The 23,072-nt window shown below is 46.4% G+C and overlaps 1 protein-coding gene across 3 annotated transcripts; it reads left to right on the top strand.

The window, feature by feature from the left end:
- Positions 1-723: 723 nt before the first annotated feature.
- SEC11A (SEC11 homolog A, signal peptidase complex subunit) lies at positions 724-22,160 on the top strand. 3 transcript variants are annotated; one of them, XM_084641322.1, is made up of 6 exons: positions 724-852; positions 2,783-2,892; positions 10,120-10,269; positions 13,843-13,962; positions 21,450-21,507; positions 21,696-22,160. In XM_084641322.1, exons 1-6 carry the CDS (start codon positions 802-804, stop codon positions 21,744-21,746), a joined length of 540 nt encoding a protein of 179 aa, XP_084497448.1. In that variant the 5' UTR covers positions 724-801; the 3' UTR covers positions 21,747-22,160. The 3 variants fall into 3 exon arrangements, with proteins under 3 accessions (XP_084497448.1, XP_084497449.1, XP_084497450.1); XM_084641323.1 differs by lacking the exon at positions 724-852 and adding an exon at positions 1,102-1,242; XM_084641324.1 differs by lacking the exon at positions 724-852 and adding an exon at positions 1,162-1,183.
- Positions 22,161-23,072: the final 912 nt, after the last annotated feature.

The raw sequence follows: 23,072 nt of genomic DNA, 5'->3' as shown, positions 1-23,072 counted from the left end.
CTTCTGGCAACAAAAAATACTACATGACCCCAGGTGGCGGGGACGGAAACCTGAGCCCACCTGAGTCCCACTGCCCCAAAGCCCAGCCCCACCAGCCTGGGGGGTGTCAAAGCTGAAGCCCAAGGGCTTCAGCCCCAGGCAGGGGGCCTGTAACCTGAGCCATGCTGTCTAGGGCTGAAGCTCTTTGGCCCCGGGCAGTTGGGCTTTGACCCTGGGTCCCCGCAAGTCTAAGCCAGCCACGGTCACCCCATTAAAACAGAGTTGTGACCCACTTTGGGATCCCAACCGCATTTGAGATCATCTGCTCTAGGGCTTGCTTTCTCACCCCAGAGGCTTCTCATGGTCTCTTCTTTTGATGATGGGTTCCCTACAGCATGACTGAAGATTTTTAGAAAAGTGATTGTTAAAGGCAGATGTTCTATCTAGTCTGCAGTAGTTTACACCCCAAGCCTTAAACCTGCTATAGCGAATACCTTCAAGGGTGCAAGAGGGAAGAAAATAATTCTCATGTGTTTAGCTACCCCCTGTCTGGGGGTCCTGCACGTTTCTACCGTGAAAGTTCGGTAAGATGCTCCTGAGAGAGAAGGGGAGATGAAGGCTGGGGGGCTGGGCGGGGGGCAGGGTTGGGTGATGAAGGGATGTGGGCGGGGCTGGAGGGGGGAGGTCGGGGTGATGACGGAGGCGGGGCCAGTGGCGGCAAAGCGCTTTGTGGGCGGGGTCTGGGGCAGCCGCCGCCGGAAGCGGGGCCGTAGACCGGAAGCGGAAGTGGCGCGCTGGCGGCCGGTGCCGGAGGCTCCGGCGATGCTCTCCCTGGACTTTCTGGACGATGTGCGGCGCATGAACAAGCGGCAGGTGAGGCCCCCAGCGCTGGGGCTGGCGTGGCCTGGCCGCTCCTGCTGCTCCCCTCCCCCCTCGGAGCGCCCGGGCCTGGCGGGGCTCTGGGCTCTGGTCACGCGCAGCCTGCCCTGCAGGCCCGGACCAGGCGCCCGTGGGGAGCCCTGGCCTGGGGCGTCCTGTTGCCGCAGGCCGTGGAGCTGCCCAGCATGGCCCATGGGAGCCCGGCGGTCTGGGGCGGAAGTAAGAGCCGGCGCCTCCTCTTCCTTCCGGCCAGCGTCTCAGTCCGCCCGCCCACGGAGCTGAGCCGGGTGAGGGGCGTGGGGACGGGCTTTGGCTCGTGTGGCCGGTGAGGAACCGCAGTGACTAGCCTTGGAGCCCCCGACGCTCGTCCCCAGGCCTGAGCAGGTTGGCAGTGGCCCTGGGGGGTCGCACGGATTCGTTCTGAGTGTCGCTGCAGCGCGCTGCCCCCCTGCTCTGACTCCTTTGTCTATCGAGTGGCCCATTAGTGGAGGAGCATCCCGTTCTTGGGCTTCAGACCAGTGGCAGATTTAGAGTTAGTGGGGCCCTGTGCTCAGCTTCATTTTTGCCCCCCCGCTCTCCCGGGACGCAGCCAAGAAAAAGAACATTCTCTATTATCTCCCCTCCCCCCCTCATTCTTTTTTTCAGAAGTTTAAGGTTAACTATAAACTGTCTGTCCTCCTAATCATGCCAGACTCCAAGGGGAAGGTTTTTCAAAATATTTATTTTCTGATGATCAGAAATTGCTTTAAATTTAACTAAATCAATCCTCTGAATATTCTTGTTGGGTGGATAAGGAGTATAGAGAAATCACTTCGCCACTCCTGAAAGGTAGCTACCTCTGTGGTAGAACACAGCAGCTATTTAGCAGAGCACAAAAAGACTACACCACAACTGAAGGGCCAAAGCTTAGACGAAAACATTATATTAACTGACTCTGTGCTATGCTTTGGGAAATTCCAGATCAAAACCTTTTAGCTCAGGATTTAAATGCTCCAATTACCTAAATCTCTGTATGATTGCTTAAAAGTGGTATATATGCATCCTATAGTTCATGTTCATTAGTTATAAAGTGCCATACAGGACATGGCACTACACAAAAATATATTAAGCCTACATCCTTGTGCCAAAAGAGCTTACCGTCTGAGGCTAGCTCGTGATTGATTGTGCATTTATCTCTGAGTAACAGGCAGCATGCAGCTGTACATCCATGACAAGCCCTGAGTGGAACTGAGTTGGACTCAGATTCTCACTGCTCTCTTGCCCACAACTTTGGAGGGAAGTCATTTACTGCAGCCTTTGAAAGAGTGCAAATTCCCCCCCCCCCCTTTCGTGCTTTGTCAGCTCTCCTGTCTGGTCGGGAGGAGAGCCGAAACATCGCCCATCCCCTGGCCTTTCCCCCCTGCGGTGGGCTGCGCCCAGCCACCACTCACCAGGCAGCGGCGAGCAGCGCGAACATGGGCAGGAGGAGCAGGGGGCAGCCACGCAGCTGGAGAGAAGCGGCAGTTTCACCTCCAAACAGCCGCTTCTCTCCGGCCAGCTGTGCGGCAACCCTGTACTCTTCCTGCATCCTCTGGCGTGTGTTTGCATCTCTCATCGCCACCCGCACCTCCCGCCTGCTCCCCTGAGGCTGCGGGTGAGTCTCCCTCCCTCCCTGTTCTACTGCCTCCCACAGCTTCTGCCCCTGCAGTTCCCCCCATGGAGCGGGCTGCCCAAGTGCCTGGCCCGCGAGACCCGAGCCAGGGCACATACTGTTTCACAGTAAATCTGCCACTGCTTCAGACCTAGCACACTTACAAAGGCATTGCCTCATAGTCACTCACTTGTTGGAAATCTGTTTTCCTCATTCTCCACAACATCACCCCTATAAGGTTACTACATGTCCATGTTTGTGCTCCCTTAACCTAGTGTCTTTTTCTTATTGCAGCTGTACTATCAGGTGCTGAACTTTGGGATGATTGTCTCCTCAGCTTTAATGATCTGGAAGGGGCTAATGGTGGTTACAGGAAGTGAAAGTCCCATTGTAGTGGTACTCAGGTAAAAATCGTTTGACTTTCAGATTTCTCATGAAGTGCGGCTAATGGGGCATGACGTGGATCTGGCTTTGAGAGGAGGGGAGGCTGAACATTTCCATTCAGGGAAGGAACACAAATGATTCAGTCTTTATAGAATTTCAGCAACACTGGCTTAAAGATGGCTTGGCTGAGAAGTATTCATTCATATATTGTTTGAATGTTCAGCATCTCCTGTATATTTTTAGCCAGACTTTCTTTTAGTCTAGTTCTTGTTCTTCCAGCCCACTGCTCTTCAGAGGAGTCCAAGAAGCCAGTGGATGCAGGCCCCAGAGTTGCAGATCACCCACCACCATCGTTGAGCTTCCTTAGGCTGATCTGGGGGATGACAAGGAGGTCTTGTGACTTTGTGGGCCACGGAAGGAAGAAAGTGTAGTGGCCTTATGGATGGGTTCAGTGCAGACATTCCAGGCCTAAGGGATAGCATAGAAGTGAGCATGAAGATGTCTGGAAGAAGTGACGAAGGAGGGAGGTCATAGGTAAAGTAGAGGGGGTGGGGGGTGTCTATTGATTCTCAGCAAGATTGGGTTACCATTACAGCGGTGCATCTATTTATGTTATAAAGATTATCTTCTCAAAAGGATAGCAACTTGAACTGAAACTAAATTGTGGAATACAACAGAAAATATAAATGCATTATTTCCCCCGTCTTCATTGTTTTCCATCTTGCTGCTACATGTATATTTAAAGTACATGACGAGCTCTTAATGGCAGTGAAATTGATATCGTGAGGAAGTCAATGTAACAGATGGAGACACTCAGCAGGGAAACTTATGATTGCTATGAGTATAACAAATGTGAACAGAATTGTTTAGTGTCTTGGCTTGCGATTGAACGTGTTGTGCTGCTTTCTTGTAACAAGGCTAGGAGTGTGCTGACCACTCTGTTCCATGCCCAGAGATCTATTTTCTGGCCATCTGATGAGCTCTAAGACTACTCGGCAAGTTGTCCTTCCCACTTCCATAGATTTTGCTGAACACTGCATATGACTCAATGGGAAATTCTTTCACATGGCATCTGTGTGAGCTAAGAAATGCAATAGGAAATGAGTGGGGCTGGTGTCAGCAAGTTATGACTTGAAATAGCTTCCTGTTGCTGAAATTCCTGCGGCAGTGGCTATAAAATAGAATCTCAGAGTTACGAACACCAGAGTTACGAACTGACGAGTCAACCACACACCTCATTTGAAATGGGAAGTACGCGATCAGGTGGCAGCAGAGACCAAACAAATACAGCACAGTACTGTGTTAAACGTAAACTACTTAAAAAAAGAAAAGGGTGGGGGGTTTAAAAAATATTTGACAAGGAAAAGAAATTGTTTCTGTACTTGTTTCATTTGAATGAAGATGGTTAAAAGCAGCATTTTTCTTCTGTATCATAGTTTTAAAGCTGTATTAAGTCAATATTCAGTTGTGAATTTCTGAAAGAACAACCATGACGTAACCAGAGTTACGAACATTTCAGAGTTATGAACAACCTCAATTCCCGAGGTGTTCGTAACTGAGGTTCTACTGTACCTATTGCAGGTACTGGCTTCCCCAGAATGTACATGTACTGACTTCACAGGTCCAGGTCTCTGGGGACATTGGCTATGCAGCTTGTCATTCTTTTGCATCACGTCACTTTTGAAAACAAACTAGTGAAACTTCTCTCTTACTGCTGATTCCTCAGAGTGCTGATGAGAGGCACTTCACCCACTTCCCATTGAGTAAGATGGGAGGCCATAAACTCACTTTCCCTTTTCAGTGAAATTATGTTCTCTTCTGACAAGCAACCTTCGCCTAGTATCTCCAGGCACAATGGGAATACATGTAGTGCTTGAAGTTCATTTCTTTATATGATGATTTTATTTGCAATTAAAAAGGTTAGGGATGCTGTAATGTTCTGCCATTTACAAGAAAAAATTTGAGTAGGAGTGCTTGCAGTGAGATTGTTTGAGGAGACATGCTGAATCACAAGAACCGATCTCCAGCACAGTCTGTCTGGGAACTTGAGAGCCCTTCTATTTTGAGCATAATGTGGATTCACAAAGAATGTGTCTAAACTGACCTTAAGGCCTGGTCTGCGCTACGAAGTTAAGTTGACGTAAGTTACGTTGCATTGACCTATTTGTGTACGTATCTACTACGCAAATTTTCTGGTCAACGTAAGCACGCTGTTTACTCATGCAGTAAAACCACCTCTGAGGTCAACACTGTGCAAGTGTAGATGCTGCATGACCTGTGTTAACCCTAACAGTCCTCCAGCAGCTGTCCCACAATGCCCCATTCCCTGTGACAGTGACTGCTCTGGTCACAATTTTAAACTCCACTGGGCAGGGCTAACAGAGACCAGAATCATCTCCTCCTTAAAACCCCCTGCATATTTTTGAAATCCCTTTTCCTGATTGCCCACCTTGGCAAGCACACCTAGCAGCTCACCCTTGTGTGCAGGTGCCCAACTAACCGTGTCTGCTTCATGCACACAGGAGTACTAGATGTGCTCCTGCGTGGAGTAGAGGGGAAGTATTGGATCTCACAGGCCTGTGGGAAGAAGAGGCTGTGCAAGCACAGCTATGGACATCTACAGGCAGCTTGCATGGGGAACGCAGGCAAAAGGTACGACTGGAATCGGCAGCTGTGTGAAAGTTAAGGAATTTTGCCAGGGATACCACGAGACCAGGGAGCACAACAATGGACCAGGTGTTGTGCGGTAGATCTGCCGCTTCTTCAAAGACTGCATGCCATACCTGGCAGAGACCCCACCAGCACCCCGCACACCATTGCGGATACATTGGAAAAGTCTGAGACCGACCACAACTGTGCAAAGTGAGGATGACGACACACAGCCAGGACTTTGGCCATGCTACAAACCAGGAACTGCTTGAGACTCCGCCACAGTCCCTCCTGGCAAGTGTGGATGAGCCTGATGAAGGGAAAGGGAACTCGGATAAGTGTGTGCATACCTTTCCTTGCAATGTTTAAATGTAAGGACGGTGCCTGGCCCATCCCCAAGTTAAGAAGAAAGGCAAAAGGAACAACTTTTCCTACAAGAGGAGGTAGTGTTGTCATCTGTCTTTCATTCCCCGGTGGGTTAGATGGTGGGTGGGCCATGCAGCATGCTTTATGTGCATAGGGATGTCCCTTTTGTCCTCTGGAAAGATTTCAATGAAACTTTCATGGAGATACTCTGCAGTCTTCTCCCAGAGATTTCTAGGAATGGCTGCTTTATTCCTTCCTCCAAGGTAGGATACTTTCCCAAGTTGCTCTTCGATGAGATTGGCTCGTACCTTTGTAGTAAACAGGCTAGCAGAATATAGGCCAGTGTGGTTTTAGGATGCCATTAGCAGCTGTGTTCTCTGTGCCTTTGTGAGCCTTGGGGGAGATCAGCTAAAATTACCACTGCCTGTGGAAAACAGTGCCAGTGTTCAGTACCATTGCCCTATGCCAGCAGTTCTCAAACTGTGGGTTGGGACCCCATATTAATGGGGTCACCAGGGCTGGTGTCAAACTTGTTGGGGCCCGGGGCTGAAGCCCAAGCCCCCTGCCTGGGGCCAAAGGCCAAAGGCTTCCACCGTGGGTGGTGGGGCTCAGGTTACCAGCCCCCCTCCAAACCCGAGCCTGAAGACCTTGGGCTTTGGCTCCCTGCCTGGGGCAGTGGCTTTGACTTTTCCCCACCCAGGGCAGCGGGGCTTGGTCAGGCTCAGGCTTCGGTCCCCCGTCCTGAGGTCAGTGTAGTAATTTTTATTGTCAGAAGGGGGTCGTGGTACAATGAAGTTTGAGAACCCCTGCCCTATACTCATACTGATGGGATAGGGAATGAACTTTTATATCTTCATACAACAGAAGATTCTTCTCCCCACACCTGGTGATAATATTTATTGTGGCTGGGGCCGGAAAGTGGTGCTGTACCAAGGTGATCCAAAGCTGAAGTGTTAATAAGCATTTCTTAAGGGCTTATGTGAATAATGGATGTGCCTGTAAATCCAATGTCACATCTGTGTTTTTTATCAGTAGCTTCTGTCATGGCAGCCTTGAAGGATGTGCCCTCTACACCCGCAGAATGCCTGACCCCGAGGACGAGGTGAAAGAAGAGGACTATGGAGGACATGTCCAATGAAGTCCTACAAGCCAGTGTTGCATCAGACAAGGAACAATAGGCTTGGAGGGCCAATATGAACAGCATGGAAAAGGACAGGGGACAGTAGGAAGGCCCAAGAGTCCCAGCAAGACAAGGAGTGGGGAAAATACTCCAAGACATTATGGGTCTTCTCAGGTAGCAAATGTAAAGACTACTGGTCCATAACTCCTGGACACTCTATCCTTTGCAGTACTTGGAGAACTCCGTGATTGCTGCTCCCTACACCCTCCAACATACTCATGGCATCATGAGGGCACATGCCTACCGCTCCACCCTGGGAGACAACAGAGAAGACCACAGCCTCACATACTGACCTGCAAGAACAACGGCTGGTGTATGTGGGCCCACAATGAACAACATTTGTGCACTCAAGTGGACGTGTGTTTACTTAGTTTATAATTTTAAATTTTCACCCCTTTAAGTTAGGTTAAAAATCTGTATAACATTGCCTGTGGGGTGTTTTTGCACATTGATTTTCTGCACTATTTATTCCCATTCAAAGTTTTGTTTATGGAGAACCAAATTATCTTAGTTCACAAATGCAGAATGCATAGTGGTAGTTAAAGCAAACAATATTTGTAAATGCAAACCAAGCACCACAGAACTCATAGCTTCAGTAAAATGAACAGTCATAGTTATAAATGTACAGCAAGCACTATGCAATTCTTTGCAGCACCCAAAGCTCCAGGCCCAGAGAACGCTTCCACACAAAACACTGCTGTAACTGACCACTAAAGTGAATTTTCGAAGCCTCCCTCAACTGCATACCTCCATGTTGTTGGGCTCTTCAAAGTCAGTAGACAGCCTGCTCTCCACTCTGATGGAAGCTTTTTTTCTCCCTTTGCCCCACAGATACTGTGCAGAACACAACTGGCAGCTATAATAATGGGTTTTCCATGAGAAAAATATCCCAATCTGTTGGGTAAACACCACCAGTGCCCCTTCAGTTGTCATTCTGCATCTGCTGAGATGGTAGTTGAATATTTCCTTGGTGCTGTCCCCATGCCCAGTGGACAACTTCATGAGCCAGTGGAGCAAGGGATAGGCTGGGTTCCTCAGAATCACTGTTGGCATTTCAGTAGTGCCAAATGGTAATCCAATGGTCAAGAAAGAATGTCCTTGGTTGCAGTTTTTGCAAAAGTCCTGTTTTCGTCAAGATGGGAGAAATCATGCACCTTCTCTGACCAGCCCACATTGATATCTGTGAAGCATCCCTGATGATCCACCAGCGCTTGCATAATCATAGAAAAGTAGCCCTTTCTGTTGCTGTACTCGGGGGCAAGGCGAGCTGGTACCAAAATAGGGATGTGCATGCCGTCTGCCGCCCCTGGGCAGTTCAGGAATCCCATTGCTGCAGATCCATCCACTATGTCCTTCACAGTGCTGAGAGTCACCGTCCTGCATAGCAGGAGACTATTAATAGCCCTGCACACTTGCATCACAACAGCCCCCACTGGATTTCCCAATTCCAAAATGATTTCCCACTGACCAGTAGTAATCCAACATTGCAGACTTCCAGGGCATGATTGCCACTCGCTTCTCTATTGTCAATGTAGCTCTCATTCTGTTGTCCATGCACTGGAGCTCTGGGATGAGCTTGGCACACGGATCCAAGAATGTGGCCTTGCATACCCAAAAGTTCTGCAGCTAATGCTCATTGTCCCAAAGCTGCATTAAGATGTGATCCCACCAGTCAGTGCTCCTTTTGGGGGCCCAAAAGTTGCTCTCCACCATCTGCAGCTGCTCCATGAATGTCACCAACAACCTTGAACTATTCTTTGCAATGTTGCTCAGCAAACTGTTCTCAAAGAAATCCTCGTGTCCACCGTTGTTGCTGTACTTTCTGTGGGTCTGCAAGTACAGGAGAATCGCACGTCTTGAGTTTGCAACATTTGGGAGAACAGTGCAGAGTTCTGCAGGCTCTGTGCTTCTGTCAGAGTGGGATTTTTTACAAAGGTGAGAAAATTGTGGGATATGGATGACATTATGGGATGGAGAAAGTTGCATGCTGAAAACTGCTAGCTCCTGCAGATCCTTGGGTGAGTCATTACTATCCTACAACACATTGCAAAAATCCCCCAAAAGGCATTGCAGCAGATGGCACACTGGATACATACTTGTGGTGCACTGCATTGCACTTTGCACAAGTTTTCTGGGTGAATATGCGTAGCGCCAATGGAAGCAGCCAAGTATGCCCACACCAAAGCAATGTGCTAATTTCAGCTACTGCATGCAGACAAAACTTGCATCAACCAAAGTCTGTAGCACAGACATGGCCGAAAATTTCCCACCATTGCAGTAGTCCTGGTGCAGCTCTAGCAGTGCGGGGAAACAAGTTGCTGGTAGCCACTAGTCTCTTTACCACTAAGAGTCAGTCTGGATACCAGAGAGCCTTGCCTGGTTGGCATGGTGGTGGTAAAGCTGATGGCTGCCAGTGGTGGGAAATCAAAGCAGAGTGTGGGTGAAACTGAAATGTCTTGGCTTCAACTGCTTTCCTCAGGGACTCTTAGTTTTGAGGGGGGAGCGAGGGGGTAGACTATGGATACTTTGGGTGATGAGCCATAAGATATTACAATTACATTGTCTTGATATATAGGTGCATATCTTCATACCAGATTAACTGTGCTAAGTAACATATTGTATATTGATCATATCTTGTTTTATCATTAACATTCCCTTTTTTCCAAAATTATTTAAACATGACCTTAACAAGGCGTGTGTACATTTGTAATGATTCCTATTAACCTTTTGTTTTTTTGGGGTGAAGCTGTATGTTTTGTAGGGAAAGGAAGGGATAAAGTCTTAAGAGAATAGAAAGGAGGGCCAAGTGGAGGAGAGGGGATGTAATTTAATGATCCTCTGTATATATTTGTCTTGATTGTCTTACAACTATGGGATTACTTTGTCTATATCAAAGCATCTCAGTGATTTCAATATTTTGATTGTTTTCCTCAGGGGCTCTTTCCTAAGGGAGGATTTCCTGGGGTTTACTTGAAACCATATAGATTTCAAACACTGATTCTAGTTTTTCAAATGCCCTTGTTTCATAATTTCTATTTTCCTTGTCTTTCAGTGGCAGCATGGAGACTGCTTTTTACAGAGGAGATCTCCTGTTCTTAACCAACCGAATTGAAGATCCCATCAGGGTGGGAGAAATCGTGGTCTTTAGGATAGAAGGAAGGGAAATTCCAATAGTTCATCGAGTCTTGAAAATTCATGAAAAGTACGTATCGCGTCTGGGGTAATTGTATAGCAAATGTCTATAGCCATGTACCTTGGGCTGTGCTTATCTCAAAAAATAGTCTGGTTGGTAAGTGGATGGGAGACATCAAGGAAAGCCTGGGTTCTGCAGGAAGTGCTGTGAAGGCTCTTACCTCAGCACTCACCCAGTGTCCTACCAGAGTGCCAGGAAATAGTGTGCTGCTGGAATGGTCTTCAGGTGAATTACTGTCAGGTCCTTATAACTTGTGCTAAAGATCTCTTGCCATTTTTCACAAGTTCGGGGCTAATCCTGGAGTCCTGACCAACTATGGGCAATTCTGCCTCCCTTAACTTCCTCTGCAACGTTACTGGAATACAGTATTGTTCATTTCCTGTCCCATACTGCTGGATAGGGTTCATATCTCTGTTATATAGCCCCAGAGGTGATTGCATTTCAGTGGTGAGTGAAGTGACTTCTATATATTTGTTTTGGGATCCTTTAGATATATGTAGTGTGTTAATTTAAAACGTGTTGGTTTTTAATATGCCAGTTCTCTTGTTCTCATTCTGGGACAGGGTATATCTACCTTAGGAAGTCCTGGTTACCTGGACTGTATCATTCCTTGTCTATAAACCTAGAGCCAGAGTGAGTCTTGCGTTTTGTTCTGAAGTGGGTGAGATGGTCATTCTGATTTTTTCCTTGAGCAAGTTCTGCAGTTCTGAGCCAGCTTCCAAGAAAACTCCATCCTGTGTTCATGAGACTCCCTCTTCCATGTTTCCAGTGGCATGTGGTGGTGGTCACACATGGGGGCAGTTCCTCAGCTAATTTGGGACAGTCCCGTAGAGGGATTTGAGACTCTTAAATTGGATCCTATATTCCATGGAGAGCCAAGGCAGAGAGTGGTGTCTAGAGGTGATGGGCTCCCAGTAGGTGGTGGTGCTACATTACAAATAACCTGGAGCTTTTATCAGGACTGATGGAGTCATTCCTAGACACAATGAATTGTAGTAATGGAGTGTAGAAGTCACATGTGCGAGGATTACCACAGCCAAATCGCTTTGATAGATAGCGTGGCTTTTCACCTTCAGCCTCAATGCAGTTCTAGTAGCTACAGCTATGTTGGTACCTAGAAACTGGGGTGTAGAATGACCCCAAAGTTGTGAATCATCTCAACATCTGGAGGGTAGGATGCTTCAATGGTGGGGGTGATGTTAGTCGTGATGAGTTCTACAAAGTGCTTCCCTCCCCACCAGCGTGATCTGTCTTGCCAGACTTCAGTTTCAGCCAGCTGCTGTCCTTGGGCAGCCCCGCTTCACTCTCCTTTCAGGGTGGGTTCCAGATCTGCTAGTTAATAGGACCAGTCTCTTTGCTATTTATTTATTTATACACAAATCTTGATCAATAAAGAAAACCCATTGTGATATTTTTAGTCTCTTCTCAGAGTAGAACTGCACTTGGACATCCTGAATTTAAAAATAAAATAGGGAAATATGGACGTCTTGGTGGTTCCAATGTCACATTGCATGTACAGTATTTTAAGATTAATCTGTGAAATTTACCCACATAAGAGGTCCTTCTCATTCTTTTTTCTTTTATTAATACATACTACTAGATTTTTGCACTGCCTTGACAGATAGTTGCTAGAAGAGAAAAAACCTGTGAGGTCATCCAGTCTTCTCCTGCATGCAACCAGTTCAGGTGTCGCTAAGGCTGAGATGTGGATTCTTTACTAAACTTTCCTCTTCCTTCCCAAACTTCCCATCCTTGGCTTTACCTCAGAGCTAAACTTTTTTTAAAGAATTATATGAATCTGTTCAGCTGTTGCTGAGTGTTGAGATGGCCAGGGATGAATGGACTATAGGCAAGGCCTTGTGCTTTGCATTCTGTGGAATCCACCGTCTTTCCCAGAATCTCAGGTTACATTTAGTATTAAATCTAGTCCTCCTGTTTGTAAAGATAACCTTTAAAACCATGAGCAGTGTGAAGCAGAGCAGACAGCCTGAAGCAACAGGTCTGAGGTCTGACCTGCCACATTCATTTCAATGGGTGTTAACTCTGACATATAAAGATAACTGCTTAATTTTTGACATTTCTGCCATCACCAGCAGCGAGTTTGAGTATTTACCCTAGACTTAAGCTGCCTCCTGTTTCTCCCTGGATACCAAAACGCTCAGCTGTTCTCTACCCAGTGGCCAAAACCTCTAGCTTCCTGATTTACAATTTCCATTGTGTAGTAATGGGCTGTCCGTATGAGACTCTGTAGCCTATTGAAAACCAAAAATGCGCAGATTCATATTTTCCTCTGACTCCAGATCAAATCTCCTTTGTTTATAAAGGAAAGTGTGTTCTACCCATCAGCCCTACAAAGTGCTTCTGGACTAAGAACTAAACTGGATTCATTCTCTACCTCCAGAGGTAAAGATTCTGCTGTCAAGTAAATTCTAACAGTTCTGTCACTTTGTGAGACAGGTTAGAATCCAGTTTCCCCCTCCCAGAGCTTGGGGACTCTGCAGGGCTAATAAGGATGAGAAGGAGTGGCAACTTATGTTTGGCACTCAGGTCACCTGCTTATTCTGATAGCTAGTATCTCCAGGGTTCAGATCTGCACTGCAAGAAGAAGCCACTGTTGCATAATCCTTTTGCATCCGATGAAGTGAGCTGTAGCTCACGAAAGCTTATGCTCAAATAAATTGGTTAGTCTCTAAGGTGCCACAAGTACTCCTTTTCTTTTTGCGAATCCTTTTTGAGAGTAGCAGACCTGCACTGTACACTCCTATTTTGACATTCTCACTTGTTGCTGAATTGCAGCAATAAGCTGTCTGAGGCAGGCTTCATGTACTGTACCTGTGACAAGGCCGTCTTTATCTAAGACACTTTAAGGACACTCCTGCTGCTACTCTAATGCAGCTGGCTCTGTGTTCCTCTTGGACTTTCTGCTTATTGGCTGCAGACTGTGTCAGAGCACCCATAGGCTCGAGTGCAGTGGAGGGAGTGCACACAATGAAAAGCTTCCACGTCCTTTCCTTCAGGCGATTGATTTGACAGTAGGCCTGCAGACTGGGAAGCTCATGACATGCTGAACCAAGCTATAAGAGCAGCTCCAGTTGGCACATGCTTTCAAGGGACCATTCACAAGTGATTGGAATGCACTGAAGACCAGTTGGTAGCACCATTTTGTGGATGCCACTTGGAAATATGCATCACTTGGGAGCTCTAGAAAGGTGGAAGGAAGTATCAGGAGACACTGCAGGTGGAAAGGGAGGCAAAAAGGATCAGAAGCAGGAGAGAGAATTACCAAGAGAGAAGCAATCACACATCCCATCAGTGTCATCCAGAAACTCCTAGGAAAGAACATCAATGTTTTGGAATTAGTGGGGCCAGGAGCGCTCTCTCTCTCTCGTGTTTTAAATGTTTCTAAATATTTAATCTGCCCTTCCAAAAATGCTTTGAAGGGGGAGGGCTCCTCTTGACTGGGACCTCTGACAAACCTGTGTGTTTGAAATGTTTGTGTATCTTAGTCCCTGCAGTCATTGTGCTTGCTTAGAATATCTGTTAGTGGCTCATCTGTGACCTGTGGTCTCTTTTCTTTGTAAGGCAAAATGGAGACATCAAATTTTTGACAAAGGGAGACAACAATGCTGTTGATGACAGAGGGCTGTACAAACAAGGGCAGCACTGGCTGGAGAAGAAAGACGTGGTGGGGCGAGCGAGAGGGTAAGTAAAGCTATCCAGCAGAGGAGGGTGTGCTCTGACCAGTGCTTGTCTCCAGTGTGAACTGGAAAATGCTTTCTTCTGTTGAGTTCTTCCCTGTTGGAGTTTCTGATTAAAGTGGCGTGTCAGCAGGTAATGTGTGGAATTGAGTAACAAAGGCAAGTTCACTTCTTGGCTTGCCTTGACCAAAGGTAGCCATGTGTGAACTGTCCTCCAGGATTCTGCTCATTTCCTGTCTTGGAGGTGGATGAGTTGTCATGTAGCCCCTTCTGGAACTCGATTAAAGCTGATCTGCAGTGGGAGCGTACCCTTTCACTGCTTTATAATGGATAAAGAAGGCTGGAAAGGCTTTTTACATTCAAAATTCAGGTCTTGCGTGCCTGGTGACCTGGGACCTGGTGCAGTTTTGGCACAAATGCTAAGACAATGAAAGTTCAGCAACTGAAGATGGCGGGGATTTTTTAGTCAGACTGCTTAAAGTTAATGTCTGTTTAACTCTACGGCTTAATGAACAGTTGGGAGAAAGGCCATCTCTGCTAAAGGTTCAATGCTTCTTTCAGTTAAGGTACAAGAGCTCAAGAAACATCCCTGAGAGCCCAAAGACGTTCTCAGAAAAACTAGGGATCCATAACTGAATATTTTTGATAATTACAATAGAAAGCTTTCAGGCTTCTTTTACCCACCATAAAGAATCAAGTAAAGGCACAAGCTTAACATTTAAAAAGAAACAAAAGAAAATCACTTTCAAGTTAATGTCAGTAGTACTTGGATGAAAATTTTCAAAGAGGAGTAGAAAAACTATCTTTTGATTGGAGTTGAAGATCAAAATAGCTTAACGACTTGTTGATGCTAAATACTAAGAAAGCTTTTTGTTGCTTTCAGGAAAAGCATACGCTGAACTGGTGTATTGAAGAGTGTTTATATTTTCCTATCAAATTAATCATTTTAGCTTGATTAAAAGAAATGATTGGCTGACTGAACTTTGGAAGGCATAATTAAGGCTAAGATTTAGTCATGGGTATTTTTAGTAAAAGTCATGGACAGATCATGGGCAATAAACAAACATTCACGGCCTGTGACCTGTCCATGGCTTTCACTATAAATACCCCTGACTCAAACTTCACAGCTCCTGGGGCCCTGGGACACCTCTGATCTGGGGGAGTTATGGGGCCAACAGCTGGCCCCTGCTCTGGCGGCGGGGGCTGACTGCCTCCCACCACTTGCTTCTATGTGGCCCTTGGGAACCACTGCTCCCACGGCCTCCGGGGTGGCCCTTGGGACTGCTGCTGCTCCGGTGCCCCCAGTGCTGCCCTAGCAGCCATCTGAGCAGTTGGCTCCAGGGCCACATCAGCAGTGGCCGGTGATGCTGGCTCCAGGGCCACCCCGGGGTCTGTGCCAACAGCGGCCGGTGTGTCGGATCATGCCGGGGCCAGCTGTAAGTGCTAAACTTTACCTGAATGTTCACCTCAACTGTCTGGCAGATTGGAGTGCATTGTCCTCAGATCCCTGCCTTACCTGGATAATTGTCCCTTACAGAGCCAGTCTAAATATTAAAGTATGCACGACCCGCAGCACAGGCCTTAGGCTTCACTTCTCCTACAGCTGGACCCAGATGGTGACCTGAAGAGCTAGTTAAAGTTTGGGTGTCCCCCAAAGAATCTCCTTGCTAGAGCTCTAAAATCTTCAGTCCTGTCTTTTGTGTCCCAGGGGACAATAGGGGCAGAAAGTTCATTTCACAGGCCCACCCCAAAATGGCAAACGCTGGCTCTACTTCTGGTGTCAAATCTATGTAGAGTCCATCTGTCTCAAAACTTCCTGGTGTCTTAGACTCACTTCATAGTAGTGTAATGTTACACTCCATATGTTTTATGGAAATATGCTTATGAGTGTGAATATGATGTAACTGGAATATGCTTTATGCGAAAGGTCTCTTGTAAGGTATCATAACAAAGGTTATAACCTACTGAATATATTCCTCCCATTTGTATGTATGTATCATTCTTGTATCTGAAGCTAGAAATATGAAGTACAACTCTGAGGCCCTGTTGTAATTATGCAAAGTGTGGGCCATTAATGGTGGTTTAGAATCTTGATGGCTTCCATTGACTAGGACAATTGGTTGTAAATGGCTCTGTTTACTTACCAACCTTCTTGTGTACCTGTGGGCCAGCCCAGGAAGAATGGAAGCTGGGGTCTCTCAGGTCGTGTGATCATGTCCCCTGACACTGGAATCCATCTTAAATCTGGTACTTCCCAAAGGGGGGGACCAAGAGAGACAAAAGATTCCCGCCTTATGCCAAAGCTATAAAAGGGGGTGGAATAGAACAAAGGGAGCTGCCAGTCATGAGAACACCCCGTCATGAGAACACCCCTGCTTTCCACCTAAGATGTCTGCCGAAACGAACAACGACTGTACCAGAGGAAAGGAATGGGCCAGGACTAGGAAGGAGTCTAGTCTGTGAAGGATGCTTATTGGAACTTTTCTGAGGGTGAGATTTTACCTGTAATCAGTTTAATGTATTAGGCTTAGACTTGCATGTTTTTGCTTTATTTTGCTTGGTGACTTACTTTGTTCCATCTGATTGCTTTGAGACACTGGTAGTGATTTTAAGTGAGTTTTAAGTGTGGTGGCTGGAGAACAGACAAAGTGGTTACTGGTTTGTTGTTTTCTGTTCCTTTATTTTGGGAAAGGGAAGTAGGAACAGAAAAATGAGTGAAAGCAGTGAAGCGATTGCAAAGTTGGAACTTTTTAGGCTGCAAGTTGCAGAAAAGAAGAGAGAGCACCAGAGATTATTGCAACTGAAAGAACTGGAGATAAAAGAAAGAGGCAGCAAGCTCAGGAGAAGGAAAGAGAGAGGCAGCTAGCCCTGGGGGAGTTGAAAGACAAAGAAATTGAGGCCCAGAGACCTGCCGAAATTGAAACCCAGAAGCATGAACTGGCTGTAATGGAGTGGAAGAGACAAAACTCTTCGGCAGCTAGCTCCACTTCCGCAAAAATCCACAAATGGGAACGGTTATGCCTGCAATATGAGGAATCCAGTGATATTGCCAAATATTTCATCACATCTGAGAGACTGTGCACTCTCCATGCGATTCCTGAGGATCAAAAAATGACTACTTTGATTGCAAAATTGATTGGGAGAGTTCTGGATGTATTCAATAAGATGCCTATTGCTGATGCTTCAAACTGTGGTAAATTTAAGCAAGTGGTTTTGAAACATTTTCAGATTACACCTGAAACCTACAGGGTAAAATTCAGGAGTCTTAAGAGGGGATCTGGATTAAGTAATGTGGCCTATGTAGATGAAATGAGAGATTTGTTAGACAAGTGGATGAGGGGAAAAGGCATTACAAGCTTTGAAGAAATGGGTGATTTGGTTACTCAAGAACAGGTCCTGAATATGGGCAGTGATGATGTAAAACAGTATTTGTGGGACAAAAAGGTGGATGCAGTGGGGGAATTAGCTGGGTTTGCAGACTCTTATGAGCAATCACAAGCTGCAATTAAACATAAACCACTGACAAAGGGGTAGAGGGTTGGTGGAAAACAGAATCACCGTTTTACCCCTGGGAAAAAGGAGGCGGGGCGTTTGCCTCCCCATTCCCCTGTTACTCGTCCCAAGTCTCCTGTACAAGCAGAGGAGCCCAGAAGGTGCTATCATTGTAAGTTGACTGAGCACCTGAGGAATAAGTGTCCTTGGCTGAGTGGAAACAGGCAGCAGGTAACACATGAAGCTGCTGCTTCTCGGAGCACAGTGGTATCCCAGGCTACTGCCTCTTTCCACACAGGATTTGTAAAGGTTGCTTCTACACAACCAAGCAGTGAGCATATGCATGCTGTTAAGCTTAATGGCACAGTGCTCCAAGGTTGGAGGGATACTGGTGTAGAGATTTCTGTGGTCAGGAGGGACCTGATCCAGGAGAAGGATTTGTTACCAGGAAAAAATGGCAGAATTAGAATTGGTGGGAGGTTATAAGGTCCTTGGACCTTTGGTTAAGATACACATGGAAACTGGTGATTTGCGGGCTGCACTAACTGTTGCAGCGGTGGCACACAATTTTGCACTGTTTCTACTAGGGAATGATTTTTTTGATGTGGCAGAATCAGTCCCAGGGTTTCATAGATTCATAGATATTTAGGTCAGAAGGGACCATTATGATCATCTAGTCTGACCTCCTGCACAACGCAGGCCACAGAATTTCACCCACCACTCCTGCGAAAAACCTCTCACCTATGTCTGAGCTATTGAAGTCCTCAAATTGTGGTTTAAAGACTTCAAGGAGCAGAGAATCCTCCAGCAAGTGACCCGTGCCCCATGCTACAGAGGAAGGCAAAAAACCTCCAGGGCCTCTTCCAATCTGCCCTGGAGGAAAATTCCTTCCCGACCCCAAATATGACGATCAGCTAAACCCTGAGCATATGGGCAAGATTCACCAGCCAGATACTACAGAAAATTCTTTCCTGGGTAACTCAATTCCCACCCCATCTAATATCCCATCACAGGCCACTGGGCCTGTTTACCATGAATATTTAATTACCAAAACCATGTTATCCCATCATACCATCTCCTCCATAAACTTACTGGGTTTAATGTTAAAGCCAGATAGATCTTTTTAGGTTCGTTAGCAGCAAGAAGGAATCTTGTGCTGAAAGTCCCAGAGGGGAGGGTGAAGTCACATGTGCTGCTGGAAAAATAGGAGAGTGTCTCTTTAATTCCTCGGTAGCAGTGGAAAATGGGCCATTGGGGGCAGGGATGGTTGAGGCCAGTTCCTGTAGCCCTGGGGCTCAAGGCAGGACCCTGCAGGAGGGGGTGGGTAGAGCCAGCGCCTGTCCTGTGATCATCTCCCTGGGGGAGGGGAATGTACCTGGAAGCAAGCTCGACCTGAGTGAAAGGGGGCGGATTTTCCTGGCCGGTGGAAGGGTCTGTCATGGCTGGTGGGCTCACAGCTACAGCTGGATCAGAGTCACCTTCCCTTTTGGGGGACACAGGAGAGTCCACCCAGCTGACCTTTTGGGAACAGAGAGTGGGGTGACTGGGGGGATCTTACCAATCCAAAGCACTCCATTGAAGGATGCTGTTCCTGCTATGCTTGCAAGACATAACATTGTCTCTTCACAGCAGGAGGAAGTTGCATTTGGGAAGCTTCAGGAGCAGATGGGGCCCGACACAAAGAGATTCTAGAGGGAGGGGCCGAGGGCAGGCATGGTTGCAGTGCACCCTTTCCTTGCCAAAACCCCACACACATACCTGAATTAAGAGCCTTCTCCAAAGAGACAGGAGAATCTGTATCTGAATGCCTACTATGGTACACAAAGGAATTGAAAAATGCAGTGGACACTGAACAAACCAGACTGGGTAAACAGAGTCTGTCTGCCATAAAGTGGCTGGTTATCTTGTATCTTTTGTTAGTCCACCTATGGGTCAGGACGAAGGAGTTAATACTAATGGTAAACGCTTTGAAGATGTGTGACATACCTAATTTTTGGGAAAAACTTCTGTACGTGCTAGAGATGGTGACAAGACAGTCCCACAAGCACGTTACTTTTCAGCTTATACCTGTAAACAGGCTGGAAGCTTGGCACAGCAGCAAAAGCATAACAGGCCTACGCTACTGTGTATAAGGGGAAACTGAGGCACACTGCCTCATGGCATTGGTGGCTAAATGCCAAGACACCTACACTTTAACAGATACTGCTACCTGCATTCTGTTAGCAGTCCTACACCCCAACGTGTTTCAGGCACCCGGGGACCAGGAACCCCGAATCTTGCTAGGACACCTCTGAATGGCATCAAGTTGCAAAGCTATAAAAGGGGGCGTGACCAGAGACGAACAGGGATTTTAAATGTACTGCCTCCGCCATGGGCAGTGTCCAAGTCTCTCGCAGAACATTCAGGAGGAGGGTGTGACGTTGCACTCCTTATGCCCTCCACAAGTAGTGCGTCCCTTTGTATATCGAGGAGTACTTTCATTGTGAACAGGGTACTGATAACCATGTCACTCAGCTCACAGTGCAAGTGGCGTGGGTTGTTTCTGATATAACTAACTTGGTGTGCACCACACATCCGTTTTTGTTGCTTTAGGTACAGATTTGCCCATGTGTATGCAGCGAAGTGGGAATTTGCAGGATTATACAATTATTTAGGTTGGTCAAAGCTCAGGCTTCAAAAGGACCCAACCAGAAGAGGTGAATGGGCTACACTGGAGCAGATGAAATTCATTGTTGACAAATGCCAAGTAATGTGCATAACGAGGAATAATCTGAATTACTCCTATGCCCTGTTGGGTTCTAAAATAGCCAGCTGCTAAGAGAAAAGTCCTGTGCATCATTGCGGGCAGTTCAGTGAAGATCTCTGCTCAATGGACAGCAGCAGTCAGAGAAGCAAATGTATGGGGATTGGGAATAACAATGAAGATCTTCTAATGCAGCAGTTCTCAAACTGTGGGTTGGGACTTCAAAGTGGGTCGGGACTCCTTTTTAATGGGGTCGGTAGGACTTGCTGGGGCCCAAGCCCGTGCTGAAGCCAAAGCCCAAGGGCTTCAGCCCTGAGTGGCAGGACACAGGTTACAGACCCCCAACTGAGGCTGAAGCCCCTGGGCTTTGGCTTTGGTCCCCCTGCCCAGGGCAGTAGGGCTCAGGCTTAGGTTCTGGCCCTCCCGCCTGGGGCTGCTGGACTCAAGCAGGCTCAGGCTTCGGTCCCCCTTCCTGGGGTCATGTAGTAATTTTTGTTGTCAGAAGGGGGTCGCAGTGCAATGTAGTTTGAGAGCCTGTGTTCTAATGACATTATAGAATGTGGACCACTGATTTCTATCACAATGGGGAAAGCGGAAATAGAGGGGCTTCAGAAAGCAACCAGAATGGTTAGAAGCTTGGAAAAACTCCCATATGAAGAGACTGCAGAGATTGTGGTTGCTTACCTTAGCATAAGAGAATAAGAAGGGGCATGATAGTTATACAAAATGATGAATGCTATAGAGAAAGTAGAAGAGGAACTCTGTCTTCCTGTCTCATGATACAAGAACACAGGGACATGCAGTGAAACTGAGAGGCTGCAAACTTGAAACTGAAGAAAAATTCTCTTTTAGCACTGCATAATTAGCTGGAGAAACTGATTGCCCCAACATATCACTGAGGCCAGGAGCTCACAGGATTCAAAAAATGTTGGAGATTTATGGACAACAAGAATACCCCAAGATATAATACCAGGGATTTAAAACAAAAACCAAGAACTTAGGAAGGGAGGAAACCTGACTGCTTCAGAGCTTAACCCAGCCTCTTATCTAAAGAGGGTTAAGGGGGAAGTTTTCCCTAGGGGAGGCTTTGCATCTTCCACTGAAGCAACTGTTCATAGAGAGTATCCTGTGCTTGATGGAGCGCTCCTGTCTTCCAGTCTGGCAATTTCTTTGTGCGTATTTCAGGGCACAACCTAGCCTGTGAAATCTTCAGTGGAAACTGTCTGAAATAAGTGATTTTTTTTTCTCTCTTGTAGATTTGTCCCCTACATTGGAATTGTGACTATTCTAATGAACGATTACCCAAAATTTAAGGTATGACATATTTATTTTTGTCACATTACACTAGGAAATGATTTTCTTGTTGGTTTGCTGGGGAAGCTTCTACACACACAAGCTAAACTGTACTTAGTGGCTGCTCTTCTAAGCATGTTTATTGTTACGGTTAGTCTGTAGAGCTGAACGCACATTCTGAGTCGTGATCCTGCTGCTTTGTTTTTCAGTATGCCGTCCTCTTTTTACTGGGCTTATTTGTGCTGGTCCATCGAGAGTAGTCCTGTTGCAGTGAAGTTCCTAGTGAAGATGCCATGCTTTTTGTAACCAAGATTTTTGAGTAGAGAATGGCCTGATGTGTGGTGAGAAAGGAAAATGTACATTTCAATGCTTCTTAGCAGTTTGGGTTTGTTTTTTTACTGTGTAAGGAAGAATGTTAATCACAGTATTTCCAATGGCTTGTCACATTTTAGCCTTTTCGTACATCGGTGTGTTTTTGTATTAAAAGTCTAAGCCAAATGTTGTGTTTTGTATTTTGAAGCTGAGCTTCATTTCTGAAGTGCCTGCACAAATGTTCTCTCGGTCGGTGCTGCTCCTGGCTGCAAATAACCCCCTCCAGTTTGTAGTTTGACCCATTGAGGTGACAGGGTCTTTTTTTCAAAACACGAATAAAAGATTTTGCGTATCCTCTAAAACAGTCCCTGCCATGTTCTTGTTTTAAAAACGGCTGGATGCAAATTCTTCCAAGGCCTCATTGGAAAGGCCCAGGAATTTGGTGTTGTACAGGTTCTTAAGACATTCTTTAGGAATTAAACTATCCTTTGTTTATATGTTGCAGTAAAATAGCAGCTGTCACTTTAACTTTCTTTTGATGGGGTAAACCGTTCATATCTTTGGATATCTTAAAATCCTATTGAAATAATGTGGGTGTCTTGGCCTGTGGGTAGGGGCTGCTTCATCCCCCGCTGGAATGGAACCACCACTGTGGAGGACCACGGTGGCTGCTCAGCAGTGCACAATGGTGCTACTCAGAGGAACTTGGATAAGAAAATAAGAGCGGCCACACTGGGTCAGACCAAAGGTCCATCTATCCCAGTATCCTGTCTTCCGACAGTGGTAAATGCCAGGTGCCCCAGAGGGAATGAACAGAACGGGTAATCATGCAGTGATCCATCCCCTGTCATCCACTCCCAGCTTCTGGCAAACAGAGGCTAGGGACACCATCCCTGCCTATCCTGGCTCTATCCTCCATGAATTTATCTAATTCTTTTTTGAACCCTGTTGTAGTCTTGGCCTTCACAACATCCTCTGGCAAAGAGCTCCACAGACTGACTGTTCGTTATGTGAAAAAATACTTCCTTTTGTTTTTTTAAATCTGATCCCCTAGTTCTTGTGTTATCAGAAAGAGTAAATCACACTTCCTTATTTACTTTCTCCACATCAGTTATGATTTAAAAGACCTCTATCATATCCCCCCTTTGTCCTCTTTTTTCCAAGCTGAAAAGTCCCAGTCTTATTAATCTCTCCTCATATGGCAACCGTTCCAAACCCCTAATCATTTTTGTTGCCCTTTTCTGAACCTTTTCCAATGCCAATATATCTTTCTT

Source organism: Lepidochelys olivacea, assembly GCF_965140295.1.
Source record: "Lepidochelys olivacea isolate rLepOli2 genome assembly, chromosome: 10".
Taxonomy (NCBI): Eukaryota; Metazoa; Chordata; order Testudines; family Cheloniidae; genus Lepidochelys; species Lepidochelys olivacea.
This window is presented reverse-complemented; position numbering and strand designations above follow the sequence as displayed.